The 24,595-nt window shown below is 37.8% G+C and overlaps 1 protein-coding gene across 5 annotated transcripts in view; it reads left to right on the forward strand.

Moving 5' to 3' along the window:
* Window positions 1-24,595, forward strand: part of BMAL2 (basic helix-loop-helix ARNT like 2) — a 92,952-nt gene that overhangs the window by 58,189 nt on the left and 10,168 nt on the right. For 4 of the 5 annotated variants that reach the window (XM_079139373.1, XM_079139374.1, XM_079139375.1 and 1 more), the window contains 3 exons: window positions 1,311-1,366; window positions 2,394-2,502; window positions 24,047-24,122. In XM_079139373.1, the coding sequence (XP_078995499.1) occupies window positions 1,311-1,366; window positions 2,394-2,502; window positions 24,047-24,122 (241 nt within the window). The remainder of the gene's footprint in view (window positions 1-1,310; window positions 1,367-2,393; window positions 2,503-24,046; window positions 24,123-24,595) is intronic. The other variant, XM_079139377.1, reaches the window with a different exon arrangement.

A 24,595-nucleotide genomic window follows, 5' to 3' on the forward strand; every position in this document is an offset into this window, starting at 1 on the left:
GTCTTTTCCCCTTAAATATTTTCAGTCTGCAATTGGTTGAATCCACAGATGCAGAACTTGAGGATGCAAAGGGCCAATTGTATTGTGAGTGGTTCATTGGCATTAGTTCTCCCAGTTAAGCTAAAAGTTTGCTCTTTTGTAATATACTTTTAGCTTGGTATGATACGTGACGGTAAAGGCATTTATTCAAGCCTTTCCTTCCTACTCTTCATCGCCTTGTCTTGTCTTTAAACCACATATCATTTTGCATGTATATCTTCTAAGCCTGGGTGCCCCATGTGACTGTGTAGGGTGTGCCAAAGAGTGAGTAGAAATCCAACCTAGGTGTTGCTAGGCAAGCCCCATCTATAGCTGGATTTTTTTTTTTAAGACTTCAGAACAGAAAATAAAGTTTAAGTGAAATAAGGGCATGGATCTGTTGGTAAATTTGTGCAAACAAAAATGTAAATTGGCAAAATAGTTCTTAACCAGTAATATGGAGACTGGGCCTGGTTAGTGGCCACGTTTTGCTGGTGAGTAGTAAGGGCGCCCCTGGGGTTGTCAGGGGTGGGGGGCATGTGTAATTGTTCTGGTTTGCAGCTCTAGTCCTGGCTAGAGCAGCCACCGGCAGCCCAGTGGTGCACGTGGGTTACTCATCGCCAAGGCCCCACTCTTCTGAAGGAAGAGGCCGCTTTTCCTGACTGGCAACAGTATGTTAACATGACCCTGTTCTAAGTTTTATTGTTTTTTACAAGTTTCCCTTTGACATTCCTATAAGTTTTTTATTAAACATATTTATTTATTGGGTACTAGGGGTTGAACCTGGGGAGGGTGGGGCTTAACCCTTAAGCCACATCCCTGACCCTTTTTATTTTTTATTTTGAGACAGGGTCTTGCTAAGTTGCTGAGGCTGACTTTGAACTTGCGATTCTCCTGCCTCAGCCTCCAGAGCTGCTGGGATTACAGGCATGCACCACTGTGCCCTGCTATTAATTTTCTTATCTGCAATATTTGGTATTAAAAAACACCAAAAATTTATCTCAAACATTCTCCGTCACTCATTCCAGCAATCTTTGCCTTCTTATTGCTAGGACAGGAACTGAGAGTTTGTTACTATGAGACGATATACTTTATAGGGCATTTGGCAAGGACCCCAATACTTAGCACATCAATGCCTTGATTTCTGGTGGTGATATTAACAATATGTGTATATAAAACATTAAGTGGGCCAAGAATTGACCAATTAAATGCACAGAGCGTAATGTAGTTGTTTTAACAATTTTATTTATCTTAGGGGGAAAAAAAAATCACCTGTTATTTCTAAATTCTAGGGGGCATAGTGAGACCAGAGGAACATCATTTCACTGCAGCTCTCAATCTTCAGAAGGTAAGCTTAAGTTTTAGTTGTTGGAAGACTTAGTACTAAGACCATTAAGACTACTCCTTAATAGTATTATACAGTTACTATTTTGTTTTGGTTTTGTCTTGGAGAGGGGAAAATTTCAAGGTGAAATTAGAAGACTTCTATGGGTTGGCTTATGGGACTCCCAAATTTGGAACTAAGTTCACAGGGAAATAGAAACCCCATTGGAAACTCCTGGGATTACTGCCATGTCCCCTTTAGAACGCCCACAGCACCTAGTTCACACTTCTGTTACAACCCTCATTGTGTTGTGATTAGTTATGCGCTTGATGGGCTCCCCCAGGCCTCAGGAGCAGGAATGGTGTTTCAGCAGTTGGCCTTTCCTGGCAGCCAGCATTGTCACTTGTCTGTTGTGGTGCTTGTTAACTATCCGTTGCACAAATTAAAAGTGTTAAGGGGTGACTTTTGCTTGTCTATGTTACTGTATTTTGCCACATAATTGTCACCACCTCATTAACATATATTCAGGAGTATTCCATGCATCCTAATGTTGCACCAAAGACAGTTTAGAAATGAATGATTTTTTTAATACTGGCACAATATCTATTTTTTTTTAATTTACATAATGGTGGCACACCACCATTGTGCAAAAAAAAAACTGGCATAAAACCTGTAAAGATTATGCAGTGAAATACGGTAGTTTTAAACTTCAGGGTTGTACTAATGTATTTGTGTAATAAAAATATTAGAAATATGAGAAGTAAAGTAGATTTCTCTGGCTTTAGTGTGGAGACTGTGCTAAGGGTCACAAGTCAAAATAGTGCCCCTCAGTGATTTCTGCAATTTGATTCAGACCATAGCTCTTCAGTATCTCAGAACATCATGACTTATGTGTATAATGCAAAAATAAGTGTTTTCTAACATTTAGGATGCAGCTGGTCTGTTTCTTTTAAGAGAACTAGAAAATTATTTGAATTGAAAGAAATATATTAACCAAAATTATACACTTTTTCAGTCTCCAATTGAACTTTTCTCTTTTGCTGTTGCTTAGAATCCTCTAAACAGTCTTGCATCCGTGTGCCTGGAATGTCTACTGGAACCGTACTTGGTGCTGGCAGTATTGGAACAGATATTGCAAACGAAGTTCTGAATTTACAAAGGTAAATGCTTTATTGCTGTATATATTTTCACAAGTAAAATTATCATTTACAAAACCAATATATAAAAATTTATTTTCCTATTAGCAAACAACTAGTTTAATAACATAATGGAAAAGATTATCACTATACCAATAGTAACAAAAAATAAGATATTTTAAGTTATAAGAAGTGTCCAGGGCTGAGGCTGAGGTAGACTACTTACCTGGCATGTACAAGGTCCTGGTTTTGGTCCCCAGCACCATCCAAAAAAGAAAACTGAAGTGCCAAGACCTACATAAAACAACATTTAAAAATAAACTAATAAGGGGCTAGGATTGTGGCTCAGTGGTCGAGCGCTTGCTTAGCATGTGTGAGGCACTGGGTTCGATTCTTAGCACCATATACAAATAAATAAAGGTTCATCAACAACTAATAAAAATATTTTCTAAAAATCAACTAAAAGATTTATAAAGATACAGAAAAGGTAACTCAAATAACTTTCCTGACATAAGCTGTTTTTCGGTGTGAAAATTTGGTATTATAAAATTAGACTATTATAAACTTAGACTATTATAAACTTAGACTGACCAGGATCCAGTCAAAATACTATCATGCGTTTGTTTTTGGAATTTGACAAATGACACTAATTGTATTAAAATGTCCGAAAAACTTAAAAAATAAAATGACACTAATCCTATCAGATATTTAAAAATGTTTTAAAGCTGTAGTCATTATATTCTGGTATTATCCACAAATAGATTAATGTAAAAGATTAGTTTGCAGGAATAGACTCAACTGCATATGGAAAGTTACTGATTTAAAAGGGCACTTTTGCCATACAATAAGTGGAAATGAGCTATACTATGCATAAAATTTAATAATAGGTATAAGCTTTATAAAAATTTATATATTAAAACTTTGTAACTTTTTTCTTTATGCCACAAATCTCTTCATATATTAAGATAGTCAAACTATCATGAAATGAACATTTTCCAGTTTATCTTTAACTTGGTTATATGAACTTTTATAAATATGTATATATTACACTTTATACAACTGTATATTAAACTTCATAGTCTAAAAATTTTTAATAAAATTCAATTTTCAAAAACATTAGTGGACATGAAGAGAATTTTTAAAAAATCAAATGGCTGGGAAGGGAAACTTTAAAAATTGCTCATCTCCACTCAGTTAAATATACACACACAAAATTAAATGAGGTGGGTACTTTTAATTTAGAAGATTGTCAAAGATTTGAACATTTGATACTCAATATTGGTGAGAGAGTGAGAAAACAGACATCATAAAGTGTGTGAGTATATAGTAATACAGTGACTTTGGAGGGCAATTAGACAATACTTATCAAAAATGTAAATGTATATGTAATCTTAGACTCACCAATTCTACTCTAGGAGAAAATGTTCTTAAACATGTATAAAAGTCTATGATCAAGACTGTTTTTTGCTTTACTATTTAAATATTTATCTAACCATAATTCATAATTCTTGGTATATCCATACAGAGGAATACTCTGAAACCGTCTTAAAATGGGTACTCTTATGATAATATGGAAAAATTAAAATATATGGTAAATAGCAAAAGGCACAGGAATAGAAAAAATAGCATGTATAATAACAAACGTGTATGAGGTTAAAAAAAAAAAAAAAAAAAGGTGTATGTGGATATGTGTGTACAGGACCATAATTGCCATTCTAAAACCCTTGGGACTGTATATGTTTGAACTGTTTCTTTGGATTGTAGAAAAATTTTGTTTGGGAATTCCCTTTTTAAGGGGTATGTGTAACACCTCCAGAGAATAACTGCGTCATGGGCAATACTGCATAGTCATTTGCATCAGTATTTCTGCCATTAGAAGTAGTTATGGGGTTGGGGAGATGGCTCAGCTGGTAGAGTGCTTGCCTCACAAGCACAAGGCCCTGAGTTCGATCCCCAGTACCAAAAAAAAAAAAAAAAAAAAAAAAAAAGAAGTAGTTATGGATTAAATGGAAAAGTGGAATATGCTTCAAATTAAGCCTAAGGGCAGAAGGGAAGAGTTTGTGGTTATATACATTCAGTAAGACTGAGAGTTAATAAGTATTGAAGCTGTTCAGTGGGTGCATGAGATTTAATAATACCATCTCCTTTTATATCTGTTGAAATTTTTCCATAATAGAAGCTAAAAAAAATTTTTGGAGTGAAGTATGTAAATACTTATTTTTTTTAAATTCCATTTTAGGTTATTTATATATCAGTCAAAGTCAGATTTTACTGAGGTCAGATTTTGCTACTAAATGATTATGGAAAATCTTCCTGTTTTCAGGGTGTTTGGAATTTTGCAGTTACAGAGAAGGGACCTATAAGTCTACAATATAATATATGGCAATGTGAAAACTTTGTTCAGACTGCTTACCTTTCATATTTGGGACTGGGTATTAGATGATAGGAGATGTAGAAGAGTGATATTTTTGATCTTCATTTGACTTTGTATAGTTTATTTTTAGCATTTAAATTTTTAAGAATTTTAAATTGAAAAAAATCACTGATATGTTTGCCATTTGCCTTTAATCTGCCTATTTAATGAACAAATACTTATTGAATACTTAAACTGTGTGCTGTGTACTTTAATACTTCAGTTGTGAAACACGTTTCATGTGCTTTGATCATAAATCTCTTCACAAAACTTGCAGTGTAAAACTGATCCTACCACATGGTACATGATTAGTTGCTCAAATGTGTGGTTTGTGTTTTTGGCATCTAATCCTAGACTGACTTTCATTACAGGATCCAAGTTTCCTTCCCATTTTAACAACTCAGTGACCTAAGCAAAGGAAAAACCATTAGTGGATCTGGATGTGCATTTTATTTTTTTAATCATGACAAAATGTACATAACAAACTTTACCATTTTTAAATGTACAGTTTAGTAGCACTAAATACAGGCACATTTAGTTCAGCTATCACCACTATTGCCAGAACTTACTCATTTTGGGAAAGTAAAGCTCTGTACTCTTTAAACAAAAACTCCCATACCCACTTCTGCTAGTCTCTGGCAACCACCATTCTACTTTATGAATTTAAAAAAAATTTTTTGTAGTTGCAGATGGACAGAATGCATTTATTTTTATGTGGTGCTAGAATCAAACCCAGTGCCTCACACATGCTAGGCAAGTGCTCTGCCACTGAGCTACAGCCCCTACCCTACGTCCATGAATTTTATTATTCTAAGTACCCTGTGGGTGGAATTATGCAGTACCTGTTCCTTTGTGACACAGTGCTTTCAAGGTTTATCCATGTAAGAATTACCTTTTAAAGCTAAGTAATATTCCATTGTATGTATATACCACATTTTATTTATTCATCCACTGATGGACACCTAGGTTGCTTCCACCTTCTGGCTATTATGGATAATGCTGCTAGGAACATGGATGGACAAATATCTGTTTGAGTCCTTGCTTTCAATTCCTTTGTGTATACACCCAGAAGTAGAATTGTTGGATTATCTGGTATTTCTTTTTCTTTTTTTCTTTTTTTTTTTTTTTTTTTTTTTTTTTTTTTTTTTGAGGAGCCACTATACTATTTCCATAGTACCTATACCATTTTACATTCTCACCAGCAATGCACAGTTTGAATTTCTCCACATTCCCACCAATGCTCGTTACTTTGTTTTGGATAATAACCATCTTAATGGATATGAAGTAGTATCTGCTTTTGCTTTCGCTTTGCATTTGCCTAGTGATTACTGATATTGAGTATTTTTTTTTCCATGTGTTTATTGTCCCTTCTTTGGAAAATTGTCTATTCAGGTCCTTTGCCCATTTCATAATAGGTTATTTTGATGTTGAGTTTCTACAGGTGGATTTGCAAGTATTCCCTCTTAATCCATGGTTTGCCTTTTTGCTGTTTTTTTGCACGAAGGTTTTTGTTTCTAATGTCCAAATTTATCTACTTTCTTTTGTTTTGGGTGTCATATAAAAAAAAGGTGCCAAATTCAATGTCATGGAGGTTTCCATTATTTTCCTTTATGAGTTTTGTAGTTTGAGATCTTAAGTTTATTCTTTTTTTCTACTGTGTAAGTAAAAGTCCAACTTCATTCTTTTGCATGTGAATACCCAATTTTTCTATAGCATTTGTTGAAAGGACTACCCTTTTCCCCCATTCAATGTCCTTGGCACTCTTTTTTTGAAAGTTGTTTGACCATGTTTCAGGGACATCATAAGTGCAGTGAGCCTTATGTTGACAGCTGGGTTCCATCAGAGTGTTCATGATACAGTAGGGAGGGCATTTTCATATGGTGGTACCTCAGCTAATGTATACAGGTAAGAAGGAAAAACATGTTGGTGTCAAAGGACACGCAGATTCAAATGAGAAAGGAGCTGGTTTGGTGAGCAATGGGGAGTTCTCACTAAGGTGAAGTAGAGAAGGGACTTAAATAGATTTTTTCCCAGGGACTAATATGAAGAAAACCATAATTCAGAACATTAATCTGGAAGTAAAAAACATGAGGGAAGGGATATTTTTCTTCATTAATTCAAGACGAAATAAGCATGTAGTAATTTTAAAATACGAACCAATAGTGATGTCAGCAAGATGACAGAATAGGACTTCAAATGATCTTTTCCTTTCAGAAATAAACACAACTTTATGCTAATGAAAATACCTTCCCAAGAGCTAAAAAATTCTGGTGAGGGAATGAGAGTAAAGTGGGCAATCAACTTTACTGTGGACACCAGCATAGGCCTAGCTCTATGAAATCTGAAGCCAGGCCTGTCCCCAATGCCTCAGGCCCTAGTGCGCCCAGAGATTAGATCAGGTCTTTGTCAGTAAACCCTGGCACTGGGCCAGCATCCCTGGGCAAGGCTCTACAACTGCCAGTCTGGACCCAGACTAGAACTACTCCAGTGCTCAGATGACCCCTGTGTACTCAGGCTCTGAACTCATCCCCGTGGACCCAGGACTATACCAGCACAGCTAAACACACTGATCCTGAACCAGGATCCTGGCCCAACCACGTGGACCAGGTTGGCCTCTTTGGGTTTAGATACTAGACCTATCCATCTGCTGATCCGGGCACCCAATCAGTCTGCTTAAGGACCCTAGTGGCAAACTTGTCTATGGACTCTGCTAGATATCACCCCCATTCGCTAGAATCTCCACACAGGCTAACTGGTGAGGATCTTTCTCTGCAAAAGCCAGTCTATAAACACTTTGGAATAGGGATCTACTTCTTCAAATGTAAAGGTACCAACACAAGTCCCATAAGGATCATGAAAAAAAGTCAGGGAAATAGAACACTGCCAAAAACCCTAAAGAGAGAGAGCTCAGCGTGAGCTCTAAGAGAACAGACAACTATGTAAAATCAGGAAAACAACAGACAAACAAAATGATCCATAAATGAGCCAAACAAATCTTAGAACTAAAGACTATAAAGCAGAATCGAAAGCTTCCATAGAGAACTTTAATAGCAGACTATGAAATAGAAGAATAAGTGAACTTGAAGATAGGTCATTTGAAACTGCTCAGAGAAACAAAAAGAATGAATTTACTCATTATGGGAGTATCCAAAGGGACTGAGAAAGTCATACACACACACACACACACACACACATACACATATGTATATATGTATATGTGTGTATATATAAAAACAAATATATATTAATGTATAAAAATATATACACACACACACATGTAGATGGACAGAATACCTTTATTTTATTTATTTTTGTGTGATGTTGAGGATCGAACCAGTGCCTGACATATGCTAGGCAAGCTCTCATCCACTCAGCTACAACCCCAGCCTTGGGAAAGCAATCTTATTTAAAGAAATGGCAGAAAATACCCAAATTTGGAGAGAAAAATGAATATACAGATCCATGAAGATCAAATAGATTAAATATAAAGAGGTGTTCACTGAGACACATTAAAACCAAATTCTCAAAAATCAAAGATAAGAAGAGTTTTTAAAGCGTAAAGAAAAGAAAGTAATTTGTCATAAACGTGGGGACCTCCTTAAGACTGAGACAGAATTCTCTACAGAAACATTGTAGTCCCAGAGCCACTGGGGTGATATAATCAAAGTGCTGAAAGGTGAAAAATACTATTATAGGAAGTCTGTTTTTCAGAAATGAGGGAGAGAGAAGGATTTTCCCTGACAGAAACTGTGGGAGTTATCACAAGACCTTCCTTACAAGAATGCTAACTGGAGTTCTTTGAGTAATGAAAGGACCTTAACATTAAAACATGAAAGTATAGAATTCCCTGTAAAGAATGTAGTCAAATATAGTCAAATTCAGAATATTTTAATATGGTAATATTACATAATATTTAATATGGTGTATGTATTATGGTGAATAAATCACTTAACTCTAGCATAAAATTTAAAAGATAAAAGTATTAGCAAATTATTATAACTAGTTATTTTTAACAGGTATGATAGACAAAAGAATTATGGTATCAGGGACAAAGTGGGGGAAACGGTGTAGAGGTTTGGTATGTAGTTGAAATTGCCATCTTAAAATTACCTCTTAAAAGGTAGTTTTTGTAAGTTCCATGCTAAACACAAAAACCTATAGTAGATACACAAAAGATAAAATAAATCAAAACATGACACTACCAAAAAAATCAGATCATAAACAATGAAACATAGAAACTACAACACAATCAGAAATCAAAATGGCAGAGGTAAGTCAACTATCAATAATTACACGTAAATGGATTAACTCTTCAGTGATATACAGTGGCTGAATGGGTTAAAAAATAAAAAAACAAGATCCAACTATATGCTGCCTACAAAAGATTCATTTTAGCTCTAAGGTCAGAGGCTGACCATGAAGAGATGAACAAAGATTTTTTATGTAAATGGTAACCAAGAGAGCAGGGATGGCTATAGTCAAATCAGACAAAATAGACCTTAATTCTAACACTGTGACAAGAGACAAAGAAAGTCATTATACAAAGAGGTTACTCGATCAAGAAGATATAAGAACTATAAATATATATGTACCCACCATCATAGCACCTAAATATGTAAAGAGCACCTAAATATTTACAAATATAAATATGGGACATATTGATGAAATTGAAAAGACAGATAGCATTAATAGTAGGTACCATAGTTTCAGCAATGGATAAAGGCATTCAGACAAAAATAGTGAAGACATAGTGCACATGAACGAGATACCATACACCAAATCAACCAAACACATATAGAGAGCATCCCATCCAACTGCCGCAGAGTACATTCTTTTCAATAGCACTTGGAGCAGGACGAGTCATGTGTTAGACCACAAAGCAAGTCGTAGAAATTTTAAGAAGACTGACATCATATATCAAATGTATTTTCTGACCACAATGATATGAAACTTGAAATCAGGAAAATTTAAATATTAACAAATGTGGAAATTAGTGTATTACTAAACAACCAATAAGTCAAAGAAAAATAAATAAAAATTCTCAAGACAAAATAAAGTTTAATCACAGCATACCAAAATTTATGGGATGCAGTAAAAGCAACTCTTGGGGGAAAATTTTAGTGGAAAACATATTAAGGGTGGGGGGAATAAAGATCTCAAAAAAACCTAGCTTTACACTTCCAGGAACTAGAAAAAGGAGAGCAAACTAAACCTAAACTCAGCAGAAGGAAATTATCAGAGCAGAAATAAGTGAACTCTAGAAAAATAGAAATTCAGGGAAACTAAAAATTGGTGTTTTGAAAAGATAAAATTGGTGTATCTTTAGAGTAAGAACAAAACAACTCAAAATTACGAATGATGACAACATGGATGAACCTGGAGGGCATTATGCCAAGTGAAATAATCCATACACAGAATGAGAAATATAATGTATTCACTTATACGCAGAATAAAAAAAAAAGCGTAATAAAAAGAAACACCCAGTAAAGAGGCGAGGAAAGGAAGAAAACGGGGCGAAGTCAGTCAAATGTAGATTTGCATTTCTGTAGGTGAGTAGGTCTAGAAAGCTAAAGTGCAACAGGAGAACACAAGTTAATATTGTATACTAAAAATTTGCTTATATTTTTGGTGCTGAACACATGCACAACTGGAACATGATAAATATGTAAATTTGACTGCAGTAATCCTTTCACTGTATATATCAAAAACAGTACACTTCAAATATATACAGTAAAAAATAAGCTAAAAATTATAAATGATATCAACACTGATACCAAAAAATGCAAAGGACAGTAAGATACTACTTTGAACAATTCTATACCAACAAATTGGATAACCTAGAAGAAATTGATTAAGTTCCTAGAAATATACTATCTACCAAGACTGAATCATGAAGAAATAGAAAATCTGAATTGACCAATAAAGATAAGGAGACTAAATTATTAATGCAAACTCAGGACCTATTTGGATTCACTACTGAATTCTACCTGACATATAAAGAATATTAATATCAATTCTTCTGAAAATCTTCCAAAAAATTTAAGAGGAGGAAACACTTCCAAAATGAGATTAGCATTGCTTTGGTATCAAAAACAAGATAAGGTCACCACAGGAAAATAAAATTGGTTCCAGAGTATAACTCAGTGGTAGAACACTTGCATCATATGTATGAAACCCTAACATTGCACATGGAAAGAGAAAAAATTATAGGCCAGTATCTCTCATGAACATAGATATAAAAATCCTCAAAAAATACTAGCATACTGAATTCATCAGCCTATTAAATGAACCATACCCCATGACTGAATGGGAATGATATCTGAGAAGCAAGGATGCACGCAAAGTAAATAAATGTGATATACCACATTAACAATAAAGGATAAAAATCCTATCTCAATAGATATGGGAAAGGCATTGGATAAAATTCCACATCTTATGATAAAAACACTCGAACTATAGAAGGAATGCAACTAAACATATTAGAGGCCATATGTGAGAAACCCACAGCCAGCATCATGAGTGGTTAATATCTGAAAATTTTCCTCTAAGATTGGGAATGAGATAGAAATGCCTACCATCCTTATAACTTTAATCCATATAGTGCTGAAGTCTGATCCAAAGCAGTTAGGCAAAAAAAGACATGAAAAGCATCCAAGTTGGAAAGGAAGAGGTAAAACTTTTTTTTTTTTTTTTTTTTTTTTTTTGCAAATTACAAGATATTATATGGAGAGAACCCTGAAGACTCCACCAAAATTTTTTTAGAATAAACAAATTCAGTTTCAGGATACAAAATCAACAGTGTTTCTACATATTCACAATAAGCTATCCGAAAAGAAATCATTAAAACAATCCTATTCACAATATCTACCAAAATAATAAAATTTAGGAACAATTTAACCAAGGACATGGAAGATGTGCACATAGAAAACTGAAATGTTGAAAGAAATTGATACAAATAAATGGAATGCTAGATGAGTGGATGTTCATGGCTTGAAAGAATTATTAAAATGTTCATATTTCCCAAAGAAATATATAGATCCAGTGTGATCCCTCTCAAAATTCCAATGATATTTTTCACAGAAGTAGAAAAAAATTTAAATTCATACAGAACCACCAAAGCAATCTTGAGCAAAAAGAACAGAATGATATACATCATAATACTTGATTTAAAAATCAACTATAAAGCTTGAGTGATCAAAACAGCACATTACTAGCATGAAAACGGGCACCAAGCAATGGATCAGAACTAGGAACCCAAAAGTAAATCCACACATTTATGATCAATTGTTTTTAGACCAAGTTGCCAACACTCAATAAAGGACAGTATCTTCAATGAACAATGTTGAAAAACTGATCCCCACATGCAGAAAAATGAGATCAGACTCCCTCATCTAACACCATATACAAAAATCAAGTGAAAATAGATTAAACACATGAAACTATAAAACTCCTCAGAAGAAAGAGAAGAGGAGCTTGTGACAGTGGTCTGGGCAGTGATTTTTGGGTAGGATTCCCACTGCACAAGCAACAGAAAGCAAAAATAGACTCACAGGGTTTTATTAAACTGAAGCTTCTGTGAGCAAAAGAAACCACAGGGTGAAGAGTGGGAGAAAATATTTTAAAATCCAGTACCTAATAAGGGAGTTAAACATACAAGGAGCTGAAACCTCTCTTCAGTAAGAAAATTCAAAAAACGTGCAAGTAGTGGACTAGAGGGTGACTGCATCTCCACTTGCTCCAGAACCCAGGATTCAAGAAGGGGAGGCATTGAGAGACTGGAACTAAAAGAGAACCACGGTGTGAGTCTCCCCCACCGGGTGAAGCTCGGCCCGGGCGGCAAGCCCGGATATGGGCAGCTTATCAGAGCAGGACAGGGCAGCTAGAGTCTTCCCCAGGTAGCCCTGTTCACTCCAGTGGTGGGCTCCTCCCACATGGCCAGCTTCTCCAGCATCTCGGAGCAGGCCCCCCAGTGAGAACCTTTCTGCACAGAACCAGCTCCAAGTCCTAGAGCCAGCGCGGTGAGCTCCAGCCCACAGGCAGCTTCAGGGACCAGGACAGGACAGCCAGGGACTTCCCCAAGCAGCCCAGCTCCCTCTGGAGGGAGGCACGTTTCAAGGCTAGCTTCTCGGAGCAGACCGCCCAGTGAGAGCCTTTCTACACAGAGCCAGCCACAAGTCCCCGAGCCAGCGGAGAGCTCCAACCCGCAGGCAACCTCTGGGACCAGGGCAGGGCATCCAGAGACTTCTCCAGGTGGCCCTGCCCCCTCTGGCCGTAGGCTCTTTCCACGGGACGATCCAAGATGGCAGACTAGAGGGTGACTGCATCTCTAGTCGCTCCAGAACCCAGGATTCAAGAAGGGGAGGCATTGAGAGACTCGGACTAAAATAGAGCCACGGGGTGAGTCTCCCCCATCGGGTGAAGCTCGGCCTTGGCAGCAGGCCCGGATAGGGGCGGCTTATCAGCAGGGCAGGGCAGCTAGAGTCTTCCCCAGGTAGCCCTGCTCACTCTGGAGGTGGGCTCCTCCCACACGGCCAGCTTCTCGGAGCAGGCCCCCTGGTGAGAGCCTTTCCGCACAGAGCCAGCTCCAAGCCCTAGAACCAGTAGCAGGCTAGGGGCAGCTTTCTTCCAAAGCACTGCATTATCAAGTTCGTCCAAGACTTCACGCTACTGAAGGCTGGGAGGTGATACACTGGAAATCTACAGGGACACTATAAGTCAATAGAGGAAATCTGCAGTATCTCAGAGTCCCACTGACATCTGACCAATATGAGAAAACAAGGGAAGAAAATGTCCCAAACAAAACTAGATACTATATCAATAAAACCCAATGACAGCACAGCAGAAGAAATGTCAGAAAGGGAGTTCAGAATGTACATAATTAAAACAATCAGGGAAGCAAACGAGGAGATGAAAGAGCAAATGCAGGCATTGAAAGAGGAGATGAAAGAGCAAATGCAGGCATTAAATGATCGCACCAATCAACAGTTAAAAGAGCAAATACGGGAAGCAAGAGATCATTTCAATAAAGAGTTAGAGGTATTGAAAAAAAACCAAACAGAAATCCTTGACATGAAGGAAACAATAAACCAAATTAAGAACTCCATAGAAAGCATATCCAATAGGATAGAACACCTGGAAGACAGAACCTCAGACATTGAAGACAAAATATTTAATCTTGAAAAACAAAGTTGAACACACAGAGAAGATGGTAAGAAATCATGAACAATCTACAAGAATTATGGGGTATCATGAAAAGGCCAAATCTAAGAATTATTGGGATTGAGGAAGGCTTAGAGAAACAAATCAAAGGAATGAACAATCTATTCAATGAAATAATATCAGAATATTTCCCAAATCTGAAGAATGAAATGGAAAATCAAGTACAAAAGGCTTATAGGACTCCAAATATACAAAATTACAACAGACCCACACCAAAGCACATTATTATGAAAATACCGAACATACAAAATAAAGACAGAATTTTAAAGGCTGCGAGAGAAAAGAATCAAATTACATTCAGGGGGAAACCAATAAGAATATCAGCAGATTTTTCAATCCAGACGCTAAAAGCTAGAAGGGCCTGGAACAACATTTACCAAGCCCTGAAAGAAAACGGATGCCAACTAAGAATCTTATACCCAGCAAAACTTACTTTCAGATTTGATGACGAAATAAGAATAAATAAGAATAAAGGAATTTACAAAAAAGAAAGCTGCATTGCAGAACATTCTCAGCAAAATATTCCATGAGGAAGAGATGAAAAACAATGATGCAAATCAGCAACGGGAGGAACTAGCCTAAAGGAATAGCCAAATAAAGGAGAAACCAAATCATGTCAAAAAACAAAAATGAGTCAAATGACTAGAAATACAAATCATATCACAATAATAACCCTGAATGTTAATGGCCTGAATTCATCAATCAAAAGACATAGACTGGCAGATTGGATTAAAAAGAAAAATCCAACAATATGCTGCCTGCAAGAGACTTATCTCATAGAAAGAGATACCCATAGACTAAAGGTGAAAGGATGGGAAAAAACATACCATGCACACGGACACAGCAAAAAAGCTGGAGTATCCATCCTCATTTCAGATAATGTGGACTCCAAGCCAAAACTAGTCAGAAGGGATAAAGAAGGACATTACATACTGCTTAAGGGAAGCATAAATCAGCAAGACATAACAATCATAAATATCTATGCCCCGAACATTGGCTCATCCATGTATGTCAAACAAATCCTTCTCAATGCCAGAAATCAAATAGACCACAACACAATAATACTAGGCGATTTTAACACACCTCTCTCACCACTGGATAGATCCTCCAAACAAAAATTGAATAAAGAAACCATAGATCTCAATAACACAATCAACAATTTAGACTTAACGGACATATATAGAATATACCATCCAGCAAAGAACAAATACACTTTCTTCTCAGAAGCACATGGATCCTTCTCTAAAATAGACCATATTTTATGTCACAAAGCTACTGTTAGCAAATACAAGAAGATAGAGATACTACCTTGTACTCTATCAGATCATAATGGATTGAAATTAGAAATAAATGATAGAATAAAAAACAGAAACCAATACCTGGAGATTAAATAATACACTATTATATGATGAATGGATAACAGAAGACATCAGGAGGGAAATTAAAAAATTCTTGGGTTTCAAGATGGCGGACTAGAGGGTGGCTGCATTTCATGTTGCTCCAGGACTCAGGATTCAAAAGAGGAGGAATTGAGAGACTTGGGACCAACTCAAAGCAGCCGGGTGAGTCTCTCCCGTTGGGGAGGCGTCCCGGATGGGGCGGTAGTCCTGGAACTCAGGGAACTTTGTGAAGTAGAGCTGCCCGGGGAGACACCCCTCCCCCCGCTGGAGCAGTGAACTCGGACAACTGGGAGCTTTGTAGAGGAGGCCGCTCAGCACAGCGCTGGGACTCGAAGCAACCACTGGGGCTCCGGGCAGTGGCCCAGAGGAGGGGCTGCAAGGAGAGCTATTTGGACTCAGAGCGACCACTTCTGAACACCAGGGACTGAGCGGAGGAGGAGGAGGAGGAGCAGTGCAGCGAGGCGCTTGGACTTGGAGCGACTGCGCCAGAGCTACAGGCGGTTGCCAGAGGAGTAGCTGCTCGGCGAGCGGTTTGGACTCAGAGCGACCATTCCTGAACACCAGGGCCTGTCCTGAGGAAGAGGAGGAGAAGCGTGGCTGCTTGGATTTGGAGTGACTATACCAGAGCTACGAGAGGTTGCCGGAGGAGGAACTGTGTGGAGAGCTATTTGGACTCAAACCGACCTTTCCTGAACACCGGGGCCTGCCCGGAGGAGGAGGAGGAGGAGGAGGAGGAGCGTGGTGGGTCGCTTGGACTCGCAGTGACTGCGTTGGAGCTCCAGGCGGCTGCTCAGAGGAGGAGGCGAGTGGTGAGTTGTTTGGACTTAAAGCGACCGCTCCTGAACACCGGGGGGGCTGCCTGGAGGAGGAGCGCGGTGGGTCACTTGGTCTCCAGTGGCCGTACAGGAGCTCTGAGCGGCTGCCCGGAGGAGGCGTGCAGCGGGTCACGTGGACTCAGAGTGACTCACAGTGACCGCTCCTGAACATCTGGGGGGCTACCTGGAGGAGGAGGAGGAACGGGGCGGGTCACTTGGACTTGGAGTGACTGCCCAGGGCTACAGGCGGTTGGTGGGAGGAGGACGCTCGCAGTGAGTTGCTTGGACGCCTAGTGACCGCACCAGAATACTGAGCAGCTGTCTGGAGGAAGAGGCGTGCGGCGGGTCTCTGGGACTCGGAGCAATTTTACAGGGCTCCAGGTGGCTGCTCAGAGGAGGGGCCGCGTAGCCAGGCGATTAGATGCAGAGCAGGGTCCCAGGACCTAGGAGTCTTCTTGGTGGAAGAGCCGCACAGAGACACGCTTAGGGTGAAGCAAAGGTTCCAGGACTACGGGCAGATTATCTGAGGAAAGGCAGCCAAAGGAGACTCATCTGTGAAGGGTGAGGCTCCCAGGCCCAGGAGGTAGGACCGGGCCCCTGAGAACGTTGCAGAGGAAGGCAGCCCAGCCCAGGCAGTAGTTATAGATTGAGGGAAACCTCTAGGAGGGGAACCGACCAGCGAGACCTCCCCACTAGGTGAGTCTTCCCTGCCGGGTGAGGTCTTCCCACAAGGACAGTAAAACCAGAGACACAGGCCCAAACAGGCCTTGCCTCAGCCTGCAGCCTAGTTCCCCTTTGGATGACCATTGGTCAACAAGTGGAGACACCTCTGCCCACTAGTAGGGAATATACCCCACCTGAAGGCCACCACCCCTAGAGAGGCAGCTTCCTTGTGGAGCACCGCACTATCAACTTCCTCCAAGACTTCAGCCTACTGAAGGCTAAGAGGGGATATACTAGAAATCTTCAGGGACATTATAAGTCAATAGAGGAAATCTGCAATATCTCAGCGGTCCACTGCTACCTGAACAATATGCCCCAATCAAATCTAGATGTTACATCAATAAAACCCAATGACAGCATGGCAGAAGAAATGACAGAAAAGGAGTTCAGAACGTACATAATTAAAATGATCAGAGAAGCAAACGATGAGAAGAAAGAGCAAATGCAGGCATTAAATGATCACACCAATCGACAGTTAAAAGAGCAAATACAGGAAACAAAAGATCATTTCAATAAAGAATTGGAGATATTGAAAAAAAACCAAACAGAAATCCTTGAAATGAAGGAAACAATAAACCAAATTGAGAACTCCATAGAAAGTATTTTCAATAGGATAGAACACCTGAAAGACAGAACCTCAGATATGGAAGACAAAATATTTAACCTTGAAAACAAAGTGGACCAAACAGAGAAGATGGTAAGAAATCATGAACAGAATCTCCAAGAACTATGGGATATCATGAAAAGGCCAAATTTAAGAATTATTGGGATTGAGGAAGGCCTAGAGAAACAAACCAAAGGAATGAACAATCTATTCAATGAAATAATATCAGAAAATTTCCCAAATCTGAAGAATGAAATGGAAAATCAAGTTCAAGAGGCTTATAAGACTCCAAATACACAAAATTACAACAGACCCACAACAAGGCACATTATAATGAAAATACCTAACATACAAAATAAAGACAGAATTTTAAAGGCTGTGAGAGAAAAGAACCAAATTGCATTCAGGGGGAAACCAATACGGATATCAGCAGATTTTTCAATCCAGACCCTAAAAGCTAGAAGGGCCTGGAACAACATTTTTCAAGCCCTGAAAGAAAATGGATGCCAACCAAGAATCTTATACCCAGCAAAACTTACCTTCAAATTTGATGATGAAATAAAACCCTTCCATGATAAACAAAAGCTAAAAGAATTTACAAAAGAAAGCCAGCATTACAGAACATTCTCAGCAAAATATTCCACGGAGGAAGAGATGAAAACCAAAGAAGCAAATCAGCAAAGGGAGGAATTATCCTAAAGGAATTGTCAAATAAAGGAGGAACCAAGTCATGTCAAATAAATAAATAAATAAATAAATAAATAAATAAATAAATAAATAAATAAAATTTAAAAAATGAACCAAACGACCGGGAAACCAAATCATATCTCAATAATAAGCCTGAATGTTAATGACCTGAATTCATCAATCAAAAGACATAGACTGGCAGATTGGATTAAAAAGAAAGATCCAACAATATGTTGCCTACAAGAGACTCATCTCATAGAAAGAGATACTCATAGACTAAAGGTGAAAGGATGGGAAAAACATACCATGCACATGGACTCAGCAAAAAAGCTGGAGTATCCATCCTCATTTCAGATAGTGTGGACTTCAAGCCAAAGTTAGTCAGAAGGGATAAAGAAGGACATTTCATACTGCTTAAGGGAAGCATAAATCAGAAAGATATAACAATCATAAACATCTATGCCCCAAACAGTGGCTCATCCATGTATGTCAAACAAATCCTTCTCAATTTCAGAAACAAAATAGACCATAACACAATAATACTAGGCGATTTTAACACACCTCTCTCACCACTGGACAGATCCTCCAAACAAAAATTGAACAAAGAAACCATAGATCTCAATAACACAATCAATAATTTAGAGTTAACGGATATTTATAGAATATACCATCCAACCAAGAGCGAATACACTTTCTTCTCAGCAGCACATGGATCCTTCTCTAAAATAGACCATATTATGCCACAAAGCTAATGTTAGCAAATACAAGAGGGTAGAGACACTACCTTGTATTCTATCAGATCATAATGGATTGAAGTTAGAAATAAATGAAAGAGTAAAAAACAGAAACTATTCCAACACCTGGAGATTAAACAATATGCTATTATATGATGAATGGATAACAGAAGATATTAGGAAGGAAATTAAAAAATTCTTAGAGGTAAATGAGAACAAAGAAATATCATATCAAAATCTCTGGGACACTATGAAAGCAGTACTTAGAGGGAAATTTATTTCATGGAGCGCATTTAATAAAAGAAGTAAAACTCAACAAACAAACAACCTAACACTACAGCTCAAAGCCCTAGATAAAGAAGAACAGACCAGCACCAAAAGTAGTAGAAGACAGGAAATAGTTAAACTCAGAGCTGAAATCAACGAAATTGAAACAAAAGAAACTATACAAAAAATTGACAAAATAAATAGTTGGTTCTTTGAAAAAATAAACAAAATTGATAAACCTTTAGCCACACTAACAAAGAGAAGACAAGAGAAAACCCAAATCACTAAAATTCGGAATGAACAAGGAAATATCACAACAGACACGATTGAAATACAAAACATAATTAGAAGCTATTTTGAAAATCTATACTCCAACAAAATAGAAAATTTCGAAGACATCAACAGGTTTCTAGAGACATATGAATTGCCTAAACTGAATGAGGAGGACATACACAATTTAAATGGACCAATTTCAAGTAATGAAATAGAAGAGGTCATCAAAAGCCTACCAACAAAGAAAAGTCTGGGACCAGATGGGTTCTCAGCCGAGTTCTACAAAACCTTTAAAGAAGAGCTCATTCCAATACTTCTCAAAGTATTCCATAAAATAGAAGAGGAGGGAACCCTCCCAAACTCATTCTATGAAGCCAATATCACCCTGATACCTAAACCAGACAGAGACACATCGAGGAAAGAAAATTTCAGACCAATATCCTTAATGAACATCGACGTAAAAATTCTCAACAAAATTTTAGCAAATCACATAACAAAACATATTAAAAAGATAGTGCACCATGATCAAGTGGGTTTCATCCCAGGGATGCAAGGTTGGTTCAACATCAGGAAATCAATAAATGTAATTCACCATATCAATAGACTTAAAGTCTAGAATCACATGATTGTTTCAATCGATGCAGAAAAAGCATTCGATAAAATACAGCAACGCTTCATGCTCAAAACACTAGAAAAAATAGGGATAGTGGGATCATTCCTTAACATTGTAAAGGCCATCTATGCTAAGCCCATGGCTAGTATCATTCTAAATGGTGAAAAACTGAGAGCATTCCCCCTAAAAACTGGAACAAGGCAGGGATGCCCTCTTTCATCACTTCTATTCAATATCATCCTTGAAAATCTAGCCAGAGCAATTAGACAGACCAAAGAAATTAAAGGGATACGAATAGGAAAAGAAGAACTCAAACTATCCCTATTTGCTGATGATATGATTATATACTTAGAGGAACCAGGAAATTCCACCAGAAAACTTTTAGAACTCATAAGTGAATTCAGTAAAGTAGCGGGATATAAGGCCAATGCACATAAATCTAATGCATTTTTATATATAAGTGATGAATCTTTGGAAAGAATAATCAGGAAAACTACCCCATTCACAATAGCCTCAAAAAAAATAAAATACTTGGGAATCAATCTCACAAAAGAGGTGAAAGACCTCTACAATGAGAACTACAGAACACTAAAGAAAGAAATTAAAGAAAACCTTAGAAGATGGAAAGATCTCCCACGTTCTTGGATAGGAAGAATTAATATTGTCAAAATGGCCATACTACCAAAAGTGCTATACAGATTCAATGCAATTCCAATTAAAATCTCAATGACGTACCTTACAGAAATAGAGCAAGCAATTATGAAATTCATCTGGAAGAATAAGAAACCCAGAATAGCTAAAGCAATCCTCAGTAGAAAGAGCGAAGCAGTGGCTATCGCAATACCAGATATTCAATTCTATTACAAAGCAATAGTAACAAAAACGGCATGGTATTGGTACCAAAATAGAAAGGTAGATCAATGGTACAGAATAGAGGACACTGACACAAACCCAAATAAATACAATTTTCTTATACTAGACAAAGGTGCCAAAAATATGCAATGGAGAAAAGATAGCCTCTTCAACAAATCATGCTGAGAAAACTGGAAAACCATATGCAACAGAATGAAATGAAACCCCTATCTCTCACCCTACACAAAAATCAACTCAAAATGGATCAAGGACCTCGGATTCAGACCAGAGACCCTGCATCTTACAGAAGAAAAAGTAGATCCAAATCTTCAACTTGTTGGCTTAGGATCAGACTTCCTTAACAGGACTCCCATAGCACAAGAAATAAAAGCAAGAATCAACAACTGGAATAGATTCAAACTAAGGAGCTTTCTCTCAGCAAAGGAAACTATCAGTAATGTGAAGAGAGAGCCTACAGAGTGGGAGAAAATCTTTGCCACCCATACTTCAGATAGAGTGCTAATTTCCAGAATCTATAAAGAACTCAAAAACTCTACACCAAGAATACAAATAATCCAGTCAACAAATGGGCTAAGGAAATGAACAGACACTTCACAGAAGAAGATGTACAAGCAATCAACAAACATATGGAAAAATGTTCAACATCTCTAGTAATAAGAGAAATGCAAATCAAAACTACCCTAAGATTTCATCTCACCCCAATTAGAATGGCGATTTTCAAGAACACAAGCAACAATAGTGTTGGCGAGGATGTGGGGAAAAAGGTACACTGATACATTGCTGGTGGGGTTGCAAACTAGTGCAGCCACTCTGGAAAGTAGTATGGAGATTCCTCAGAAAGCTTGGAATGGAACCACCATTTGACCCTGCTATCCCACTCCTTGGTCTACACCCAAAGGACTTAAAATCAGCATACTACAGAGATACAGCCACATCAATGTTCATAGCTGCTCAATTCACCATAGCCAGATTGTGGAACCAACCTAGATGCCCTTCAGTTGATGAATGGATAAAGAAACTGTGGCATATATATACAATGGAATATTACTCGGCCATGAAGAATGATAAAATGATGGCATTTGCAGGCAAATGGATGAAATTGGAGAATATCATGCTAAGTGAGATAAGCCAATCTCAAAAAACCAAAAGACGAATGATCTCGCTGATAAGTGGATGATGACATATAATGGGGGGTGGGAAGAGTTAGAGTTAGGGTTAGGGAGGGGGGCAAGAATGGAGGAAGGAAGGACTGTATAGAGGGAAAAGAGGGGTGGGAGGGGTGGGGGGAAGGGAAAAAATAACAGAATGAATCAAACAACATTACCCTATGTAAATTTATGATTACACAAATGGTATTCCTTGACTCCACGTGCAAATAGAGAAACAACATGTATCCCATTTGTTTACAATAAAAATAAAATGAGCAAGTATATAGACAATGCTCAAAAGATATACTGATGACCAAAATATGAAAAAAAATGTTCAATCTCACATCATCAGGGACATATAAAACAAAACCACAGTGACCTATCACCTCACTCCAGTTAGAGTGTCCATTATAAAAATGGTGAAAGACAGCAAATATTGCTGAGGATGTGGAGAAACGGGAGCCCTTGCAAACTGTTGGTGGAATCTAAGTGCAGCCGTTATTGAAAATAGTATGGAGGCTTCTCACACAATTAAAAATAGAACTTCCATATGATCCAGCAATCCCACGTCCAAAGGAAATGAAAGCAGTATCTGCACTCCCACATTTTCTGGATTATTCACAATAATCCAAATCAACCTAAGTGACCTTCAGTGAATGAAAGGAACTGTGGAACACTATTCGGTTATAAAAAGGAATAAAACCCTGTTGGTTGCAACAACACAGATGAACCTTGAGGACAGATGTTATTCTAAGTGAAATACTCAGGCACAGAAAGACCAGACTGTGTGGCATGATCTTATATGTGGGATCTTTAAAAAGAAAAAATCATAGAAGTAGATTGGTGGTTATGAGGAATGGGGGTTAGGGAAATATTGGTCAACAGGTACAAAGTTTCAATAAGAAGGTGAATAAGTTCTGGAGGTCTGTTGTGAAAAATGGTGAGTATGGTTAATAATAATGTACTGTATGTATTTGAAAATATGTATGAGAACATATATACATATGATGTAAATATGTACTGTATGTATTTGCTAAGTGAGTGGATATTAAGTGTTCTTACCACAAAAGAGGTATGAAGCGATTATGTTAGAGTTAGTCATCTTCCCATGTGTACCTACATCAAACATTTTGTACATCATAAATGTATACAATTTGTCAGTTATACTTTAATAAAACTGGTGGAGGTGGAGCGGGGCATGAACCACAAAATGAAAAGCTGGCTGAGCTATTTACATGGACTGTCCTGTGGAAAATCCTCTAGCTATACCCCCAAGCCTTCCTTCTCATGTTTTTTTTAGTTTCTTCTCTGTAATTTCTTACCAACTTTCTTGAGAATACAAAAAGATGTAAAGTTATGCCAGTCTCTTCTGTCTGCGTGTGTTTGATTCTGTACCTGGGGATTTTGGGGGGTAAAAATGGTATTTCTCACTTGAAAATGGTTATAGAATGTTAGTCAATCTTTGACTCAGTTTCCCTTTGAAGTCTTGGCAAGGACTGAGTTTTGATCCAAGTGACTGGTTTACACTGCTCTCCTTTTGTTACTCTGCAGTACTATTAGGTGTCAGGTTTATTCAAGGGCCTTTGTCCCACAGCTTTACCTCACTGTTTACTTTCAGCACTCCAGGTCAAAAGTAAGTGTGGCACCTAACAAGTTAGACTGATTACAATATTCAGTCTCAAGTTCCATGCTGTATTCTATGTATTCGGAGACAAATATATGTAAATAGAACGAAAGTATGTAAATCTGTCCTAAAAATATGTAAATAGAGGAAATGTTTCATGTGTCACTTTCTAAAGGTTACAGTCCTCGTCCCTTGATGATTCAAGTCCAACAGAGCCCATGAGAGAGAATCACAGTATGACCTGCAGGAACGTAAGTACACTCAGATGACAATGCATCATAAAATTTGCTCTTCATTATTTCTTTTGAGAAAAGAAGTCATCATGTAAAATAAATGAATTCTTTCTGGCAACTCAGTGGTTTAAAAGAGTCATCAAAGTTTAGAATAGTGGTTAAGGGTGAAGTTGTTAGAATACCATCTGGGTCGAAGCTGTGACTCAGACACTGCTACGTCGCCTTGGGTTTGTTACTTAAACTCTCTGTGCCTCCATGTCCTCATTTATAAAGCAGGGATGATACTATATCCCCTGAAGGAATGTGAGAATTAGATGATTTAACACAAAAACAAGAACTCTTAAAACAGGGTTGGCACATATTAGGCACTCAATGATAGCTGTTATTATAGTTAGGCTCTAAATCAGTAGATGAAATGTATTCCTGTGGCTTGAAAAAATAAGCCACAAGAAAAAAAATTAGGTAATGTTTAGTACCTTTGTGTGTGTGTG

Source organism: Sciurus vulgaris (assembly GCF_902686455.1).
Source record: "Sciurus vulgaris genome assembly, chromosome: 5".
Lineage (NCBI taxonomy): Eukaryota > Metazoa > Chordata > Mammalia > Rodentia > Sciuridae > Sciurus > Sciurus vulgaris.